The following is a 19,280-nucleotide window of genomic DNA, read 5'->3' on the forward strand; positions in this document are numbered from 1 at the left end:
ACTGTTTTCAGTCTGTGTTTTTAGGGAACATAATGGCATTTGGGCTTAAAAAGGCAAACTTTTTTTTGTCCGGACTAATTTAAGTGAAAATTGACAATTTCCTAATCCTAAAGTACTCTTGATAATCTTTGCTCACACTAGACACACTTCTGATCAGATATTTAAGCAGGTTAATACAAATAAACAATATTTTACTTATTTTCTCACACAATGAGAATCGATAAGAGAATCGATAAGGAATCGGATCGATAAGCAGAATCGGAATCAGAATCGTTAAATTCTTATCAATTCCCATCCCTACTTGCAGTACTATGGGCATCTTGTTGCTTAGAGGGAAACACAATATGGAGGTGGATGGAACATTTTTCCAGAGGATCTGGGGGCCGTGAACCAATAAGAAATAGGGGTGGGCTTATCATACACTATTGCACGGTGGAAGTTCCTTGTTCATAATGTGGGGGGAGGTGGCTTCCCCGTTTCTGAAATCAGAACAGGCGGAATTCTGAACAGAGTAAATTAGGGAGGTTTTCAGAAAGGGGGAGGGTGAGAAAAGGATATAGTTATTTTTTTTTGTGACACTTTGGCAGTCTCTAGACACACCGTGGACCCATATTTATGGTAAAAACATTGAAAAAGTGCATTTCGCTTTATATGGGACCTTAAAAGTTATTAGGTGAACAGCAATGTTTTGGAGCACGTGTGTACTCATTGTATGTACTCCTATCACAGCATATACATTCAGTAAATAACTTGTACGAAAGTTCATTAAGTTGATGTAAACCCACCTGAGGAGTCTGCAGACCAGGAAGCAACAAAGCCTCCTCTGGACACACTATGGTCGGCCAGGAAAACTATAGCAAGCTTGTTGGATCCTGACTGGATGGTTCCTGGAGAAGTGGTCCCACAGTACTGGCCAATGACAGGGGAGCCAGGGGATCCTCCATTGAAGATGCTGACAGAGTCCCAGCCACATGTAGAATGGGGTTCCAGGTTGAAGTAGCTGAAGGTTAGCTGCCGTAAGACAGGGGAGTGGGGTCCAAGGTAAATATTTACAATGTAGATGGCTACAAAGCAGTAGGTCCTGTAGTAAAGTAACCCAGACACTGCCACACAACACACCCAGAAATGTTAATGACTTGCTTCATTTTGTTGAGTTAAGCCAATGTACCAGTCCATGCAGACTCACCGTAATAGTGTGGCCCATTGGAGCTTCTAATAGCCAAGCACACCTACTTGGGCTAGGGTAGATATTGGGGTAGTTGGGACTGGATAACACCCCTCCCTCCCCTGTTTGCAACCCTCCACATTCTGAAAAGAGATTGTGAAGGCAAGATAAGACAAATACTAATCTTATATTAATATCATATATGAAATAAATTAAGCTGTTCATGTCTTTCTTACCAGAGAACAGGTACTTGGCCTTGAAGCCCAGGTCTCCCTGGGAGCTGTCAGTCTGGAAATGGACCCAGAGCTCTGGTGTGAAGACCACAATGGGAATTCTGGGGACGGTCTGACCACACAATGTGGCCAACAGCTCCCCATCTGAGTCACCTGAGGGAAGGGATAGAAGCTTTAACATAACTGGTGATGGGCATGAGCCTGTCTTAGGTCACCTGCAGGAATATGTTCAGAAGAGATACAGTCAAGTGCGAAAGTTTGTGAACCCCTTGAGCCTTTTGGAATTTTATTTATTTTAACCATTATTAATTCATTTTTATCAATACCAGTATTTTTTATATGAAATAACAGATGTTTGTTTATCAATTCAACATTTTTATTTTCCAGAAATCAATTGTTAAAACAGATAAAACAAATTATTTGACGAATGTTGTATGTGCAAAAGTTTGTGAACCCTGAGCTGCATTGCTTAAATCGAGCAAGGTAAACACAATCAGGTTGGCCAAATTGGTTGATGAAATAGACCAATGTAATGAGAGATCTTTAGGAAAGAAATTGGGCGGCACTAGATAAAACAGAGATAAAACCAGGTCAGTTTAGGCTCACCAAAGTGAACCCATACAGGTCAGACATGCTAAAAGGGAAACAAATCTCAGAGGATCTCAGGAATAGAGTTTTGATGTTACACATTTGTCTGGGGACAGTTATAAATTCATAAAAAAAAATTTGAGCTCAATCGGTCCACCGTGAGGCAAATCATCTACAAATGGAGAGCTTTAAGAGTGACTTAACATCTGCCTAGAAGTGGACTTCCTTCAAAAATATCCTCAAGCGCCACAAGAAAAGTGATTTTTCAGGTAAAAGCCAACCCAAACATTACACCTGGAGATTTGCAGACAATTTGAAACCACCATTATTCACTTGGGAGAAGGTTCTCTAGGTGGTAGGCAGAATTGCGTTTTTGCCCAAACATGGCGGTTTTGGTTATGACCAAACAGTTAAATTTTTGACTAATCTGTCCACAGAATAAGACTTCAGGTATCTCCAGGTGCTCTCTGGCAAAGTTGTGACAAGCAGTTTTGTTCTTTTTTGAGAGCAGAGGCTTCTTCAGCAACCATCCCATGAAAGCCATGTTGACTGAGTTTTCTTCTTATTGTGGAACCATGCACATCTGTCCCAGATGCTGCAAGAGAGGTCTGCAAATCACCAGATGTAATGTTTGGGTTGGCTTTTAACTGAAAAATCACTTATCTTGTGGCGCTTGTGGATATTTTTGAAGGAAGTCCACTTCTAGGCAGATGTTCAGTCACTCTTAAAGCTCTTCATTTGTAGATGATTTGCCTCACGGTGGACCGATGGAGCTCAAACTTTTTTTAAAATAATTTATAGCTGTCCCCAGACAAATGTGCAGCATCACAACTCTATTCCTGAGATCCTCTGAGATTGTTTCCCCTTTTAGCATGTCTGACCTGTATGGGTTCACTTTGGTGAGCCTAAACTGACCTGGTTTTATCTCTGTTGTATCTAGTGCCGCCCAATTTCTTCCCTAAAGATCTCTCACTACATTGGTCCATTTCATGACTCAATTTGGCCCATCTGATTGTGTTTACCTGCTCCATTTAAGCAATGCAGCTCAGGGTTCACAAACTTTTGCACATACAACATTCGTCAAATAATTTGTTTTATCTGTTTTAACAATTGATTTCTGGAAAAGAAAAATGTTGAATTGATAAACAAACATCTGTTATTTCATATAAAAAATACTGGTATTGATAAAAATGAATTAATGATGGTTACAATAAATAAAATTCCAAAATGTTCAAGGGGTTCACAAACTTTCGCACTTGACTGTAGGGGTAGTGATGCCATTATATCACAGGACAGACAACTTTATTCACATTGTAATCATATGCATGGGCAATTGAGACTGAAACTGGAGCTGCATGACCTACAGCAGAAGAACCCTGGTTGTTGAACTGGATTCAGTGATACTACACTATTTGTATTTTTCCCATAGAAATCATGACCACAATCCCCAAAATTATGAAAAGGCAACGTGTTGTAGTATAACTCACAGGAGACCATTGATAAGCAGTGTTGGGAATAACGCTGTTTAAAATAACCCTATTTTTTCAGTAACGGGGTAATCTAAGTAATTACTGTTTCCGTCGTTACAACGCCGTTATCGTTACTGAACGTTGAATGCAGTGCGTTACTATGAATTGATTGAATAAACTGTGTAATTCGAACGCACCCCTGGCTCCATACTACACAAACTGCTAGTGAAGAGACCGTGGGTTAACAACAAGATAAGCGATTGTTATTTCTTATAGTGTTTAACATAGACTTTTAGTTGATAAACGGTGTGCACCTCCCTTGGTGCTGACATGGACCTATTATAAGAGGCTGCCCGTAATAAATGTGATGCCTTGGTTGTGTGACGTTGGACCAAAAACTCTCCGTGAAGTCGGAGTAATCCGCCCCCCGGCGCTCGTTCGCCTTCCTCTCATAAGGACCAGGCTCTGTACAGCGGCCGCTTATGCTGTCAAGCGCCCGCCTCCCCCGTTCTTTCGCATGTGTAGCCACTAGCCTTCCTCTAATAAGGACCAGGGCAGGCTGTGCTGTGTACAGCGGCCGCTGTTCTGACATTTTCTGCTCCCTCGTCAGATTTTGCTACCTATCAGAAAATGCTACCCTACGTCATGGTAGCGTATAGACAATTACCTCATCAAACGATGCATCCACTACAGAATCACGTTATTTTACACCACTACTCACCCTATGTAGGCCTACACACAGTATAGCCTACACTGTAGGAATATGGGGAGCATATTTTGATGCTGTTAGTGTTTAATAGCCTAGCCTATATCAAATTATGCTACCCTATCAGAAAATGCTACCTCACGTAATTGGTAGCGTATTTGATCTGTAGACCCATTAACTATCAAATAATGCTCCCACTACAAAATCACGTTACTTACAACACCACTACTCACCCCATGTAGCCTACAATGAAAGCGGTATATTTTTATGCTACTTTATAACGTTATTATAGATTTAGTAGGGTATAATGTGAGATCAATTGTCTCTATCAAATAATGCTCCCACTACAGAATCACGTTATTTTACACCACTACCCATGTACACCCCCCCCCCCCACCACCACCACCACCGACGAAAACTTTCTCCACTCCGAATCTGGTAAAGTTAACACATAGAAAAGCCTATAATTTTATTTCTATATTCAGCAGCAAAGCCAGTGTCTACATGCTCACAGGTCAAAAGGCACAATTTAAACATATGTGTAGCATAATTACGCAGTTAAAAACATGTTTTGAAGAAAATACTCGGTAGCAAAAAAAGGTAGCAGAATCTGACGGCTGCTCACGCAGGATTGTTATTTTCGGAATGCGCATGCGCAGAACCACTAGGGAGCAAAATCTGACGGGTAGCAGAAAATGTCAAGTCACCGCCTCCCCCGGTCGTTCGCCTGTGTAGCCTTCTTCTCATAAAGCATGGACCTATAAAAAAGGTCCATGCTATGAACGACGGACACCATCGCTGTCTTTCGCGCCCCCTCCACCCGCTCGTTCGGCTGTCATAAGAGCACAAGAGCCCTCATCCTTTTTTCTCCCCCTCTCGTTGTTTTCACATGGCGATAAAAGTAAACACACACAGGGCGCACTGCAGACTACGTCACAGGTGCGCGCCCAGGAGACTCTGGTTGGGAGGGGGGAGTGAGTGAGTTGCCAATGCATGTGAGTCTGTGAGGCAGGGAGCCACAGGAAAGAGCGAGAGAAGCGAACACCAGCGAGTTTGCCGGTGGCGGCGGCTAAAAAAAACACATTATGTGCCAGTATGTATTCGATGGTCGCGATAGGGTCATTTTATACATCCCCTGGAGAACATCTCGCGATACATCGCATATATTCGATATATTGCCCAGCCCTACTTGTGAGTAAGTGCTTGGAGTTTCCCGATCTCAATTATAAGTTATAATTTATGCACGTTATTAAACGGCTGCAATTCGCGGGTCGCAACAGCTGTTTAACGTCAAAGAATGTTTACTTTTGTTGAGAACAAAATACTTAAAGTGCAGGATAAACCTCTTATCTTGCTGTCTGTTGATGTGCAATAATTATCGAAGGTTATGTAGCCTACAAGTACACCGTGTTCCAAATTATTATGCAAATTTGATTGAAGTGTCATAAACTTTACATTTTTTGTTTTTCAATTAAACTCATGTATGATATTGTGTCTCAGGGCACCTTGGATCATTGAAATCAATCTCATACACTTGTGATATTTAGTTTGCCATGTGAGCCCAATCAAAGGAAAAACTACTTAAGAAGGACGTTCCGCATTATTAAGAAGGCCACATGTTTCAAGCAATATGGGAAAGAAAAAGGATCTCTCTGCTGCCGAAAAGCGTCAAATAGTGCAATACCTTGGACAAGGTATGAAAACATTTGATATTTCACGGAAACTTAAGCGTGATCATCGTACTGTGAAGAGATTTGTGGCTGATTCAGAGCACAGACGGGTTGGTGCAGATAAAGGCATAATGAGGAAGGTTTCTGCCAGAGAAATTCATCGGATAAGGAGAGCAGCTGCTAAAATGCCGTTACAGAGCAGCAGACAGGTATTTGAAGCCGCTGGTGCCTCTGGAGTCCCGCGAACCTCAAGGTGTATGATCCTCCAGAGGTTTGCAGTTGTGCATAAACCTATTATTCGGCCACCCCTAAACAATGCTCACAAGCAGAAACCGTTGCACTGGGCTCAGAAATACATGAAGACTAATTTTCAAGCAGTTTTGTTTACTGATGAGTGCCGTGCAACCCTGGATGGTCCAGATGGATGGAGTAGTGGATGGTTGGTGAATAGCCACCATGTCCCAACAAGGCTGCGACGTCAGCAAGGAGGTGGCAGAGTCATGTTTTGGGCCGGAATCATGGGGAGAGAGCTGGTAGGCCCCTTTAGGGTCCCTGACGGTGTGAAAATGACCTCTGCAAAGTATGTTTAGTTTAGTTAGACTGACCACTTTCTTCCGTGGTACAAAAAGAAGGACAGTGCCTTCTGTAGTAAAATCATCTTCATGCATGACAATGCACCATCTCATGCTGCAAAGAATACCTCTGTGTCATTGGCTGCTATGGGCATAAAAGGAGAGAACCTCATGGTGTGGCCCCATCTTCCCCTGACCTCAACCCTATTGAGAACCTTTGGAGCATCCTCAAGCAAAACATCTATGAGGTTGGGAGGCAGTTCACATCAAAACAGCAGCTATGGGAGGCTATTCTGGCATCCTGCAAAGATTTTCAAGCAGAAACTCTCCAAAAACTCACAAGTTCAATGGATGCAAGAATTGTGAAGGTGATATCCAAGCAGGGGTCCTATGTTAACATGTAACTTGGCTTGTTAAGATGTTTTTGATTGAAATAGCTTTTGATTTCACTAAATATGACCTTCACATCCTGCAAATTCAACAAATGACCATTTTTATTTCTTTACAACCTATAAAATGTTTTGAAACTCTGTTGTGCATAATAATTTGGAACTGTGCATTTTAAGTTTTTTATATATATATTAAATTATACCGACTGTCATTTGCGTCAACTATTTGGGAAAATCTGAGAAAAATATCATTTGCATAATAATTTGGAACGCACTGTAGTTGTCTGTTCGCGCGTAACGTGCTTAGTCTCCCTCCCGATATTGTATTTCCCCTAATCAACCATGGCTGCGATCATACCAGACCCGACACAACAGCGTGCATGTCCACACAAAAACAACCACAACACGGCCAACAACTGTGCCAAAAGACAAACTGAACAGCACAAATAGCACAAATAGCCTAGCATTAAGCTACATAACAAACACATTTAGCAACAAATTAAACTAAATAACTTCATATCCTTTAACCAATTTAAACAAACTATCTTAAATCTGCCAAAGTCTACCTGTAACTGTTTTAATTAGGCTATATTGTACTTTCACCCATTTCATTTTAATTGCTGCCACTCTTCTTCACCACTGTGTAAATGTTTCAATTGTTTTTCTCTTCACCTGTTGTTGTGTATTTGATGTATTTGCATTGAATATTGTTTATGTATTGTTGTTCTTCCTTTGAATTTGTTTGATCTCGACGTCATTGTAAATGAGGGTCACCCCTCAATTGGTCTCTCGAGGATAAATAAAAGTTAAAAGATAAATAAATTAATTTACAGCAGCATCGGTGCACGGCGGCACAAAATAAAGGCAAGTAGCCAACATTACCCTACCTGGCTGTGACAGGGGACCAGGGCTGGCGTAGATCAACACCAGTGCTTCGCTGTACTTGTCGTGAAAGTTCCCCAGACATAGCCGTAATGTTTGGGTTCATAATATGAGGCGCCAGCCGGCCACACACAACTGGGTGAGTTAAGTTCACTGAATTAACAAGGAAGTCCATTCTCCTGGTTTACTTTCCCCACGTCTTCTATTCCCGAGCGGCTGTCATACAGCACCGGCCGCCCGCAATACATTTTCCTCCTCTGTGTTTCTCAGCCTCTGTGTACACTGTTCGCCGACCGTGCCAATGTATGTGACGTCGGGTCAAGCCCAACGCTGATTGGCCAACGCGGCTAATCGTCACACATAGGAGCGTAAAAAGTTCAATTTTTTGAACTCCGCGCGTAGGTGCGTTAGGTGCATATATATATACGCGGCTAGCGCGCCTAAAGTGTTGCTTTAGCGTGAGTAACGCATCTACGCGCCATGTAAGCGCGTAAACCAATGGTTCCCTATGGAAAAATTGCCGATTTTATATGCGTCTGTACGCGTGTAACGCGTGTAGTGTGTTTGCACCTTTAGACATTCCACATTTTCACAGAACTTGCGTGCCTACCCCACGGGGTGTGCTATTATAAAAAAATAAATAAAATCCACAAGGGGGCGCTGTTATTCAGCCCGACTGAAAAATGTTTGAGAGGCCACAACTTGGGACTTGAGTTTGGAAAGCACGCAGCAGTGGTTCGTAGAAGCGTTTGAGCCCGGCCGATGGGTGGAGCGCCGCCGATGCGGGGCTGGTGGTCGGGCCCGTACTTTTAAAATCTCAAGTCTGCGGGATTTTCTAGTTCCTATTAATATGAAACGACAGAAATCTTTGTGCCTGATTGCCTTTCCCACATTTGTGCTTGCGGGAAGTTTTATTTTGAAAGAGACACACCAGGAAATGGTGAAACTACAGTGAATTCTGCTGGCAGTAGATGCAGGATGTGTGGCTCGGGCCTGACATTCCAGATCTGAAATGTATAATAACTTAATTCAGCAAATCCTTAAGTCAATACTCTCTGTGTGGGACTTACCTAAGCGGAACTGGAGGTAGTCTGACTCACAGGTCTGGTGGTTCTCCAGGTGCAGGTCTTCTATCAGCACTACAATAGAGGAATTAGTGTGCTGAGGGTTCTGGATCAGCCACTCACAGTTCAGGTTGTTGCTATAGTTAGACACTAGGTACCCAGGGGAAGTGAAGATCCCTCCAGCTGGGTTGTTCAGGGCTCCACCACACTCTAACAAAAGGCAACGAAAATGTAGGAGTGCAATGAGAGTCACAACATTAACAACATATTCAGAATCAGAAATACTTAATTAACCCCTAGAGGGAAAAATCACAATATGGCACCCCAATATGAGAATGAGGATTGAGTAAATATTGTGGCGCTTTTCCACCGCACATGTAGCTCTACTCGACTCAACTCGACTTAACTCAACTTAGTTTGGTAGCAGCACGGGTCGTTTTACACCGCAAATAGTACCTCCTGAACGTGGGCGGGGTCATCATACAAAGGGGCAGAAAGCCGACTCCGGAGTCAAGTAGCAAAGCAGAAATTATGAGAAGTTGTTGTACTATTAACTACACCAACCGCTAAAAATAAGGATGGAAAATGTTTAAGTAATACCCCCCATTTATCTGTTTGCTAAAAGAAGTAGAAGAATATTGCCTCCATTAAAAAGGGAGGATAGGTGTCCCAGTGAGTGACTCCGCCACTCAGTCAGCTGTAGGGAATCCAGGATGCGTCACGTACGCTACATCCCTATGCTCGTAAATACGGGCATCATAAAGTTGTCTGTTTTGCGCTTGTTTCAGGATACGTGTTTGCAAATGCAAGCCGTGTCTAAGCCTGAATATTTTATTGAGGTAATCAGTGCAGTCCGAGCCTTGTAATGTAATCGCTTGCTATCATTTCTGTCCCAGCTGGCTACTATAGGCTAGCTGCTAGCTGCCCTACATGTCTCCTCTCCTGTCGTGTACAGTATGTTTAAAGTAACATCCCCAACAACCAACACAACTGGGTGAGCTTAGCAAATATATGGACATTTCATTAAAAAATGTTGGATCTGTGATGCAAATCAAATCAAAGAAAGCCAGAGAAGGCTGCACGCGACGAGACAAAATAAACTCGAAATGTCCCAGTCAACAGAATGAAGCCGGTAGTCTCTGGCCAATCAGTGGCCGGCAGTCAGCCGACGTCACCTTTTAGCATCGGCTCAGCTCGCTTGGAACCTAAAGCGAGGCGATACCAAAAAAAGCCGCTAGCAGGGACCAGGTACCATGAAATTGCGGTGGAAACACCCAATATGCGAGTTGAGTCGAGTTGAGCTGATACCATGTAGTGGAAAAGTGGCATTGGAAACATCTCCCTAAGTCACAAAACAACAATTAAACAGCAGAACAAGCTTCAAAAACTTAACATTAGAACCTTTCTGAATTATTCAATGCATGCTTGATGTATTAGACTGCATGAGGTGTACCTAATTATTACCTGGCAATTGAATGTATATTGTATTTATTTAATTTATTTTTGGAACAAAGGGCTTCATGTGTTTACCCCTTCCCTGTTGTGATGGCCCTACTGCTTTAGCAGGGCCTGCTGTGTGTGTGTGTGTGTGTGTGTGTGTGTGTGTGTGTGTGTGTGTGTGTGTGTGTGTGTGTGTGTGTGTGTGTGTGTGTGTGTAAGCTGTTTGCAATAAACAAATAAATCATGTCAGACGTGCCAGCTCATCGTGAAACTTTATCAGTATACTGTATAAAACCTGCCACTTTGGTTGCTATTCCAGCTTTCGTTCAACCCTTTGAGCTTTTATTGATCTTGTCGGTCCCATGCTTTGTTCTAGGTCGTCACATTTTTGGGGGGTTGGTTGTCACATGTTATCCAAAGGCTGCAGCCAGAAAAGGAACCCAATAACGAAATAAATAGTCAAGCTGTATCCCCACTGACTCCCCAGAGAAGGAAAGAATAGAGCAGGAAAAGGCAGCTAGCATGCAAAAGAAAAAAGGGCAACAAAATCAAAACAACCCAGTTCATCCCAAACTAGACCAGCTGCCAAGGCTACAGTAAGTTATGTAGGCCTATTTGTGAACTTGACAATGCAATTAAACTTTCAAATTTAGTTCTGCTTTCTTGCCTTCTTTTTAAGAGTATTCCCATTAAGATAGCATTGTGACAAACTACCCCATAGACAACGTTAACGGGCAGGATATCCCTGACTATCATTTTGTCCATCAAACCGCAGAGTTTTTCTGCACAGCGGCTCGCTCACTCCACCCACTCACACTGACTAGTTCTCCTGTCGATTTTCACCGACACAGGGTTGCATTCGCTGCTTTGCACTGATTGGATTTCTTCCCAACTTGTCCCACAGTTCTGATTGGATCTCTTCTCCATTCGTCCCGCCCTAACAGTTTCGTCTCGTTCCTATTCGTAGACTATAGTGTCAGTTATATTCGTCTCAGTCTTCGTCATAATATCTGCCTTTTTATTTAGTTTTTATTTAGTTTTCGTGCGTGAAAAAGGTTTGTTGACGAATATTTTTCGTCATAGTCTTAGTGTACGAAATTAACACTGGTTTGGGGATGCACCTTACCTGCAAGTTCCTCAGAGGAGTAAGTAGCCAAAAAGCCCCCATTGGACACAGAGGCATCAGTGCGGAACACAACAGTCATGGTGTTGCCTGAGGAGCGCAGCGTGGTGCCTGCTGGGACTGTACCACAGAATCTCTGCAGACGAGGGGCGTCAACTGACAACCCGTTTAGGACCTAGGAGACATAGACGTTGTCATGAGACACAGGGGGATCAGGTCTGTACACATTAACCCATTGATGACTATGGCAATCTAGGATGCATGTCCTTAATGCCTGAGGGTTTTCTGAAAAAATAGTACGAATTGTCAAGTCTACCAAAACCTTAATATCTACGCCTGTGTAGCACATAGAAACATGAAATAAAATACATTTAAAAGTTAAGGTTCACAGGTTTTATTTAAACATGCTCCCTTAGCGCTTACAAACCAACAAATATTTCTAAAAATCGTCAAAATTAGAAAATTATTAAATATTGTTAATAAATAGATGCAATGTGTTGTGTGATTTTCGTCAGTAGTCTATAGTAGACCTTGATTCTGCACACCAAACGCCACTAACTGTTCTGTCGCCGACATAGCTGGCGTATTTTTTTTATTATTTTGTTTTATTTTTTTATTTTTTTGATTGACATGATTTTCGGCAAACCACACAACTTTTGGGTGGTCACGTGGTCTTAAAAAAATCAACAAAACCCACCTCATGTGTATTTGAACCAATGACAGTGCATTCTATGCTGGGAATGCCATGAAAATTAGATAAAGTAATAATGCTGCGCGACGCAGCATCAGGCAGGAGAGCCAATGTGGCATCGCGCAGCAGCCGTCATCAATGGGTTAAGCAACAAGTCCATGATCAGGGGAAGATTTTTTTTTTTTTTTTTAGATATTTTTTGGGCATTTTTATGCTTTATTGATAGTGTAGAGACAGAGTTGAAATGGGGCAGAGAGGGGAGTGACATGCAGAGAACGACCGCGGGCTGGAATCGAACCCGGGTCCCCTGCTGGCCGAGGCCCATGGGGGGGGGACGCCCTACCAACTGAGCTAAGGGCGCCCCAGGAAGCAGGTTTTGAGGCAACTCAGAGTATGATCACTCTGAGTTAGTGTAAACTCTGGGTTTTCCGTTTCAGGGAACAGGTTCAGCGCAACTCCGAGTCTGTTACTGCGGCAATATACACCGTGAGTCCTGCTTGCTAAGTGGTTTGACCGATTCTGAGTTTGTTGTCACTTTACGCTGCAGCTCCGACTGAAGTGTCACATCCTGTCCCTGTACAGGTTCTCTTGGGATGTTTTTATCATCTCCTGATGATTTTATGTTTGATCGATAATTTATCTGATCAGTATTCTCTAGTTCATATAGGCGACCACCTAACACACTGTGAACATGCTCTACATTCAGATTAATTAGCCTATTTGTGTTGTATCTTTATTTTTTTGACAGTAGTTTTCTTTTTTTTCCATAAACAATTTTTATTGAGATTTTCCTTTTTTTCTTAAACAGACAACAAACATTTATAAACATTTGTAACCCTTACCCAGGACGTGGGTAAGGGTTACAAATGTCTTGGACAAAGAAAAAAACATATGACTGTGGTCAGCCGGGGCAAAGCCACACCGGTTGCAGCTATCGTCTACGTCAGGGTATATCTCTGCCAATTTGGCTTTAGTAAAATGGATCCTATGAAATACCTTAAACTGTATGAACCCTAGACGAGCACAGGATGATGTTGAGCCCATTCTATCGATTGCCTTAACCCACCAGTCATCTGTGAAATCCACATTTAATTATTTTTCCCATGCAACCCTAGCTTTGAGCACAGGTTTGTTATTGAGCAACAGGAGACCACTATATACCCGGGATATAAGAACTTTCTGATTGGGGCCTAATTTAAGTAATTCCTCCCAGGGCAAAGTGGAGGGTGGTGAGGGAAATGAAGGATACTGCGTGCGAATGAAGTGTCTTATTTGCAAGAAATGAAAGAAATGAGAACGAGGGAAGCCAAATTCTTGATCAGATCTGTAAAACTGGAAAAAAACTAAATGTTCATACAAATCCAAGAGGCAATTAAAGTGTAACTGCACCCTTTTACTTGTTTTTTGAGATGTTGTTAACACATATATGCTGGTGTTAATATTGAAAAAAATTGCAATATGTTAAACATCTGCAATTTAAGAAATGTTTTGAATTGTAAATTATTTTAAAAACTTTTACCTTCGGGTTCGAAAAATTACGCAGTGTTGCACTTTTGGTGCAAAGCTACGTCATCACGTCGCCGCAAAGCCGGTCACGCTCTTTATAGGTCCATGAGCTACTTCTGTTATACTGTCACTCCAAGGATGTTATTTCGGGGGTTAACACCCTTCACTTCTACCGGCAGTGTGTCTGCATTATCTCGCTTGTGCGCACACACACACACGCACACACACACGGACTCGTTCATTGCTTCACTTGATTGACACACGCTATCGCTCGCTCTCCTCGCTCACACACACACACTGCCGCTCACTCACTTGCGCTACTCTGTCTCCTAACACTACAATAGAGACACCCGCCAACAATTGAGAATAAGAAAAGTCCTCGACCTCAGACGACCCATCTATCTGTGTGGCATAGGAGCTCACATCGTGACGTGACAGTGCCATTAGACTTTGTGTCACTCGATTTTTCAAGGAAGTCATGTCATTCAGATCTTCCAGAGTGACAGCTAGCAGCTAGCCCGCATCCTTCACAGACGACGCGCGCCCCCTCCCTCCCGAATGTCGGCCGGCTGATGTCGGAATGTTTAAAAACAATGGTTCAAAAACAGAATTCAGAATCCATGGTCTGAGCGCATTTTTCAAAATCATGCAGTACGCTCAAACAGGGGGTGCAGTTACCCTTTAATGCCTTTTGCTTTCCACAGAAAAAATCTTAATCTTAAACCAGGGGAAATAGGTGGTTACCAACTATGGGAGCAAATATAGACGAGGATAAGAATTTGAAATGGCGCCGGAACTGATACCAGATCTTAAAGTGGCTACAAGTAACTTTGGCGGTTGGCGGCCCCTTTGGACAAAAGCGGTAGGATTTTGACGACGCCAGCTGTCGTAAAGCTGTTTTCTAGCGCGTGCCGCCCGTGCGAGTGTCAAATAATTAGGATGCAGTATAGTGCATGTCTGTGTTGAAAGTGTGTCGGCACGGAATCTTGTCGGCTCAGTGAGAGTAGTTAGTGACACTGCATAAACTAATGCCAGTCAGTGCCACACACACCTAATTGCAATGAGTTGATGCAGTGTCACCTAACTACTCTCAAGGAGCTGAAAGATTCCGTCCCCTCACAGAAAGCGAATGAACGAGTAACGGCAATATGGACAACGATGAGGTAATGTGTTTATGTTGTTGTAAATAATGACTATTTCATATGAATAATGGTCATCAGAGCCCTGTTTCAGGTAGCTGGTTTTGAGGCAACCCAGAGTTTGTTCGCTCTGAGTTAGTGGAAACTCTCGGTTTTCCGTTTCAGGTAGCAGGTTCAGCGCAACCGAGAGTCAGTTACTGCGGCAACATACGCCATGGGTCTAACCTGCTCGGGAGGTGGTAAGAGCTACCCCGAGTTGTCCGACTGAAGAAAGAGTCCGTTACAACGCGTCCCTGTACAGTTTAAAGCAAAATCAATCCATAGAAATCGCCATCAGGATGTTTTTATCATGTACTGATGATTTTACGTTTGATCGATCATTTATCTGATCAGTAGCCTTGTTCTCAGCCCTCGTTCGTTCATATGGCGGCCACCTTACACATTGTGAACATGTTCTACATTCTGATTAATAAACCTATTTGTATTGTATGTAGGCCTATATCGTTCTTCTTTTTATTAATAGGGATTTTTTAACGTCTGTGCCACTCATCCCAAAGTCACAGACGAGCCTCGTTAAATAGCCTAATGTGAATTATCACACCATTTCTCACAGAGGAAGTTTGTTATGTAGAAACTTAACACACTTATATCATGTCAAAATGCAATAAAGATTTCAACTCTGGCTTTAACCAATATCTAAATTTTTGGTGTTTAAAGATGTGCAACTTTGTGCATAATTTGTGAAATATGCCATATTTGTATATGTATTCAAACATTTTTGAAAAAAACTTCAATACAAAAAATCATGGTTTTAATGCCAGTAATCGACTAGCAAAGTTTCAAGATGATATCTATAAGTTAAAACCATGGTTCCGATTTTCTATTTTGGCCCCCTGTAGCTTTCCAGCAGGTAGTTGACCAGGTTGTCCACCCAGGTTGTGATCCTTGAAGGTCCTAGATATAATTTCTGGTGAACGACCTTTTACACAGCCCATGTCTGTTTTCCAAAAAAAGAGGGTTTTGCCCGCTGGGCCTCTGAGGTCGTTTCACGCGCCCCTGCGTATACGTGCGCGCATATTTTTATTAATATCTCTGTGAATATACGTCTGGAAAATGAAATATAAACATTGGTTGCGTTCCGAATCGCATACTCTTTCTTTTTTCTATTCTACATACTACATCCGACGATAAAAAGAATCTAGTTAGGATGCAGTAGACATACTATTGGGACATACTTTTCTCTCTTATTTCATCATAACATTGCGCCTTGATCTTGCCTCTTGCTCTTATATCCGTCGCATCCCCGTTTGTTTTCATAACATGGACCTATAGGCTTCTTCAATGTTACGTCACTTCACGTGCGCACTGGATTGTGGGTCAGAATCGCCCAAATAGGATGCACTTTTCAACACTAAGGTTGCGTTCCGAATCGCATACTCTTTCTTTTTTCTATTCTACATACTACATCCGACGATAAAAAGAATCTAGTTAGGATGCAGTAGACATACTATTGGGACATACTTTTCTCTCTTATTTCATCATAACATTGCGCCTTGATCTTGCCTCTTGGTTTTATATCCGTCGCATCCCCGTTTGTTTTCATAACATGGACCTATAGGCTTCGTCGATGTTACGTCACTTCACGTGCGCACTGGATTGTGGGTCAGAATCGCCCAAATAGGATGCACTTTTCAACACTAACAATCTTGGCCGCATGAAGTAGACCATCCGGGTATTCTAACCATCCTAAATCTGGCCACAAGAATCGGGACATCCTAAATCTTTTTTCTACATACTATATAGTAGAAAGTATGCGATTCGGAACGCAACCTAACAATCTTGGCCGCATGAAGTAGACCATCCGGGTATTCTAACCATCCTAAATCTGGCCACAAGAATCGGGACATCCTAAATCTTTTTTCTACATACTATATAGTAGAAAGTATGCGATTCGGAACGCAACCATTGTCTGAAACTAGAGATTCTCCTGTTTCCGGGGTATGTTCTCGCGATACTCTCCGTCCACTACAGGCTTAGAAAACAACGCGAGAAGTGAGCCTCCTTCTCCAGCACATTGTGCGTCACTCCATGCGCTATTGGTTGGACCTGCTTGTCTCGTTGCGCTATTGGTTGGAGGTGCTTGTCTATCAATATTTCTGAAACAAAACCCACCAATCAGCACTAAGTAAAACACTAAGGACATACCTTATTACCGTAGTACCTGGGTTTTTTTTTACTGAAGGGAACAGGAATCTTTCAGTGGAAACAATGGCGACAAGAAAGTTGTAAACAGACGCTGCTGTTGCAGAGATTTGCAGAAGTAGCCAGCCATGAAGAAGATGGCCATTCTGACATCGAAGGATTTGATTCAGGCGACAAATGTGGTTATGAAGATCACATCGACCCGTTTGAAGACAGGTAAGAGAATTTACAAAATCTCTTGTAATCTGAAACTTGCGTTTACTGTGCGCAATAGTCAGTTGTCGCGTAATGGTTCTTATTTCCAAGACATGACTTCTAGCACAACATTGCGATGTTTCAGAGAGTTTCTTAGCCTACACTTATCTAATAATAAACAAAGAAATAAAAAACGATAATGTGGCATGTCAAATATAGTTTTTTATTCAGTGTACAAGTGCCCTTGTGTCATAGTAAAATAATCTAGTTTGGAAACAGTTTTGCATCAACTATTGTTTGCACACAATTTGTGAAATTTGAGAGAGTGTACACATTTCTATTAGTATTATAATGTAACAAGGGTCACTTGTTGTTGCTTTGTACAATGAAGATAAAAATAAAGGACAGTTGGAAATCAGTTGTCTCTCCTCCCCTTACATACACATCTAAGATGCTAAGAACTGTGTGTCCCTACCCCCACACATTAGAAGGTGCTAACTGTGTTGGGGAGGGAAGAAGGTAAACAGCAGTTGGGGTTTTCAGTTATAAAGAAGAAAACTCAGTCTTTCTTGTCCTTTTTTTTACAGACAGGACTAAGAGTTGCCTGAGCCCCAGCCCAGCACCTTCCACTCCTGCAGCATCAGCACCACCATCGGCGTCGGCAGACCCTTTTCACCGGGGCACGTGCCCCGTTGTGGATCTGCGGTGCCTGGGTATGCCTGGGGCACTGATTTTTTAATTAATTAATTTATTTATACCTTTAATTTTTTTTTATTTAAGTCTGACTCATCTGGCAATCTACAGAATGCATGCTTGCATTTTTTTTTCTTAAAATAGGCCTATATGCATGGTGCCCCCCTCATTGGCCGGCCGCTGCAATGAAATGTACGTGACGAATGCACACACTGAGGAGAGAATCATTCTCCTTGATATCGACTTTTTGAACCTGTCCAGCACAGCGTCAGCGACCATTCACTCCGGCCGGCGTGAAGTGAAGTAAACAGTAACGGCCTCCACACACATCCTGCGTCTACCTCTGGAGCGCATCGCGTTACCTTACTGCTGCCTCTCTCGGACTTTTCTCGGACACACATGCAACGTCTCAGCAGCTGCTGCTGCTGCAGCAGCGCTGCTTCTAAAAGCCCTATCTTTCTACATAGAGTTTTCATAGATAATTCCCATTAAAAATGAAGTTATTTCATGTCATCTATGATGCATATGATTTATATTGAGTCTGGACAGTAATCCGTTCGCCCCATTGCCATTTTTTAAATTTTTTTTGCCATATTTTCGCTTGTTGGAAGTTTTATTTTGAAGGGGACACACCAGGAAATGGTGAAACTACAGCGAAAGCTGCCAGTATGAAGTCAATATGACTCTCAGCAGAGTATTTCAAAAATCACTTTACTGATTTATACGGGAGAGAGAGAGGGGGGTGTGGTCGGGGAAGAAGAAGGCCGTAGACACAGATAGAGCAACGGAAAACTGTTGCGCTCATCATGATCTTTTTTATTTCTTCACTATATTGGATCTCTATATGTGTCATTTATCCAAAAATGAAATGCCAGAACTGATTGAAAATTAGGTTTTAAATCCCTCGGATTTTGATTGCACAATTAAATCGTGAAATAAAGGGATTATTCGCGTATACGACTGAGGGATGTTTTATTTTGAAATAAACACACCGGGTAAACGTGTAACTAGAGTGAATGCTGCTGGTATGACTGTCGAGCAGAGTATTTCTCTATCAGTTAAAGCACAGAGACGCGAGAGAGACGCGCTGCTCTCAGAAAAAAAATAGGCGAGCCTCCTGAGGTGAAGGGGAGCGTCGCAGCAGACGTGCCTCCGACGCGCCTCAGCAGTGCGTCTGAGGTTGGATGTGTGCTCGCTCTACGTTGATTTCTGTGAGAAAAAGTCAGACGCAGACGCGAGGTAGACGCGCAGTAGAGGTAGGATGTGTGTGGGGGCCATAAGCGTTACATTTTTATCCTCTGGAAGCATAGAATGTCTAACAGCTGCAGTTGTGAAAGGACATTCAGCGTACTGAGACGCCTTCACACTTGGTTGAGGAGCACAATGGGGCAAGATAGGCTTCATCATCTTGCCATCATGTCGGTTGAGCGAGGAGAACTCTCCAAATTAAGCCAGTCACAATTGATCGACAGCTTCGCAAAAATGAAGCAGAGGCGCTACCGTTTACTGTTAAAAAAATGAACAGCTCCCCTATCTTTTTGGCCATGATATAC

The 19,280-nt window shown here is 42.5% G+C and overlaps 1 protein-coding gene across 1 annotated transcript in view; it reads right to left on the reverse strand.

The window, feature by feature from the left end:
• cubn (cubilin (intrinsic factor-cobalamin receptor)) overlaps positions 1 to 19,280 on the reverse strand; it is a gene marked incomplete at both ends in the record, with an annotated part of 365,190 nt that overhangs the window by 78,881 nt on the left and 267,029 nt on the right. Inside the window, 5 exons of the mRNA XM_080049812.1 lie at positions 786 to 1,011; positions 1,187 to 1,308; positions 1,402 to 1,551; positions 8,745 to 8,948; positions 11,305 to 11,476. Of these exons, the coding sequence (XP_079905938.1) occupies positions 786 to 1,011; positions 1,187 to 1,308; positions 1,402 to 1,551; positions 8,745 to 8,948; positions 11,305 to 11,476 (874 nt within the window). The remainder of the gene's footprint in view (positions 1 to 785; positions 1,012 to 1,186; positions 1,309 to 1,401; positions 1,552 to 8,744; positions 8,949 to 11,304; positions 11,477 to 19,280) is intronic.

The sequence above is a fragment of the Ammodytes marinus genome (genome assembly GCF_949987685.1).
Source record: "Ammodytes marinus genome assembly, chromosome: 21".
NCBI lineage: Eukaryota > Metazoa > Chordata > Actinopteri > Uranoscopiformes > Ammodytidae > Ammodytes > Ammodytes marinus.